We start from the raw sequence: 2,500 nt of genomic DNA on the forward strand, positions 1-2,500 counted from the left end.
ATAAGGAATAAATTTGCAAGCATTTATAGATTAGGAATAAATTGAAAAGCATTTAAAGATAAGGGATAAATTGGTAAGCATTTATAGGGTAGGAATAAATTGGCAAGTTTTTATGTATTAGGAATAAATTTGCAAGCATTTAGATATAAGGAATACATTTGCAAGCATTTATAGGTTAGGAATAAATTGGAAAGCCTTTGAAGACAAGGAATAAATTGGCAAGCATTTATAGGCTAGGAATAAATTTGCAAGCTTTTATGTATTAGGAATGAATTTGCAAGCATTTAGATATAAGGAATACATTTGCAAGCATTTATAGGTTAGGAATAAATTGGAAAGCATTTAAAGACAAGGAATAAATTGGCAAGCATTTATAGGGTAGGAATAAATTGGCAAGCTTTTATGTATTAGGAATAAATTTGCAAGCATTTAGATTTAAGGAATACATTTGCAAGCATTTATAGTTTAGGAATAAATTGGCAGACATTTAGAGATTAAACTATAAATTGGCAGGCCTTTAGAAATTAAGAATAAATTTGCAAGCTTTTAGAGATTAGGAATAATTTTGCAAGCTTTTAGGAGTTAGTGGTAAACTGATAAGGAAACAGAGGTTATGAAGGAACTGGCAAGCGATTAGGGTTTATGAATCAATTTGCAAGGTTTTATAGGTTACGATTAAATTGGCAAGTCTTTAGTGGTAAGGAATAAAGTGGCAAGCATTTAGAGGTCAAGAATAAACTGGCAAGCATTCGTGGCTTTTGAATAGATTGGAGAGCTTTTGTAGGTAAGGAAGAAACAGACAAGAGATTGTAAATAAACTGACTAGCTTTTAGAGGTTAGGAATAAACTGGCAAGCATTTAGAGGTAGGAATAAATTGGCAAGGTTTCAGAGGTCGTAAATAAACTGACTAACTTTTAGAGGCTAGGAATAAACTGGCAAGCATTTAGAGGTAGGAAAAAATGGCAAGGTTTTAGAGGTTGGGAATAAACTGGCTAGCTTTTAGAGGTTATGAATAAACTGGCAAGCATTTAGAGGTAGGAATAAATTGGCAAGATTTTAGTCCTTAGGAATAAGCTGGCAAGCATTTTGAGTTTAGAAATAAATTCCCACATTTTCGAAGTAAGGAATAAATTGGTACTCTTTTAGGGGTAAGTAATAAATTGAGAAGCATTTATAAGTAGTTAGGAATAAACTGCCAAGCTTGCAGAGGTTAGGAATAAATTGTCATGAATTTTAGATTCACTTGACTGATGTATGACTTTGTGTAGTCCTTATTTACAATTAAAGCTAAGTACTTGAATTATTACAGGTTTTTTATATCTTATTACAACCATATATTTAGATTTACTAGCATAAGTTATAGATTATGTATAAACTAAGGAAAAGGCGATTTTTAAAGATAAAATCCAAACTTTGGTCCTTCTGTTCACGCGCACTTTTTTTTTTTTTTTTTTTTTTTTTTTTTTTTTTTTTTTTTTTTTTTTTTTTTTTTTACTAACAAACGTGCCAAATGTTCTCTTTCGAACTTATGTAAATGAAATGAATCTTGAAGATTATGAAATATAGTCTAATTCTCAGACATTTTGGAAACCTTGCTTACAGAATAGTTCACTGGATCTTTCATATCAGTTTGCGAAGTATTCTACATTTATTAAATTTGTGGTTTTCTCGATCTAGAATAAGTCATGATTGGCTTAAAAAGAGACAGTGTACAGCAATAACATACTTGAGGTTTAATTCAGAAATTTAAAAAAAAAATGAAATATTAAATGTATAAATTCAAAGTTGACCACTGGAAAGTATATTATTATTATTATTATTTTTATTATTATTATTATTATTATTATTATTATTATTATAAGCTAAGCTACAACCCCAGTTCGAAAAACAGGATTCTATTAGTCCCGGGGCTCTAACTGGGGAAAATAGCCCAGTGAGGAAAGGAAATAAGGAAATGAATAAACTACAAGAGAAGTCATGAACCATCAAAATAAAATACTTTAAGAACCGTAACAGCATTAGAATAGATCTTTCATATATAATCTATAAAATGAGACTTATGTCACCATCTTCAACATAAAAACAATCGCCGTAAGTTTGAGCTTTTGGCAGAAGAAGATTGCTTCAGTATTAAGTCATTCTTAAAAGAAACTGACTTTAAACTCTGCACCTCCTCTCCTCCCAGATCTGGCTGAAACCAATGGTACGAGAGGAAATACCCCCTGAGCCCACGTATTCCTGCCCCGTGTACAAAACAAGCGAGCGGAGGGGTAACCTCACCACGACGGGTCACTGCACCAACTACGTCATCTCCGTCAGCATCCCCACTCACCTCCCGCAGGATCACTGGATCCTGAGAGGCGTTGCCCTTCTCTGTTCTCTCTCTGATTAGATGGTCTTTTAAAACTCTTCCAGGAATTGTTATTCTATTAAAGATGATTATATTGGGATTGGAGTCTTTACTTTTCCTATTTGGTGTTGAAAGGTAAGATGGATTAT

The 2,500-nt window shown here is 32.4% G+C and overlaps 1 protein-coding gene across 1 annotated transcript in view; it reads left to right on the plus strand.

Moving 5' to 3' along the window:
• LOC137653625 (dynein axonemal heavy chain 7-like) overlaps positions 1-2,393 on the plus strand; it is a 162,813-nt gene extending 160,420 nt beyond the window's left edge. Inside the window, exon 81 of the mRNA XM_068387191.1 lies at positions 2,187-2,393. Coding sequence (XP_068243292.1) covers positions 2,187-2,393 — 207 coding nt within the window. The remainder of the gene's footprint in view (positions 1-2,186) is intronic.
• Positions 2,394-2,500: the final 107 nt, after the last annotated feature.

The sequence above is a fragment of the Palaemon carinicauda genome, chromosome 14 (genome assembly GCF_036898095.1).
Source record: "Palaemon carinicauda isolate YSFRI2023 chromosome 14, ASM3689809v2, whole genome shotgun sequence".
Classification (NCBI taxonomy): Eukaryota; Metazoa; Arthropoda; class Malacostraca; order Decapoda; family Palaemonidae; genus Palaemon; species Palaemon carinicauda.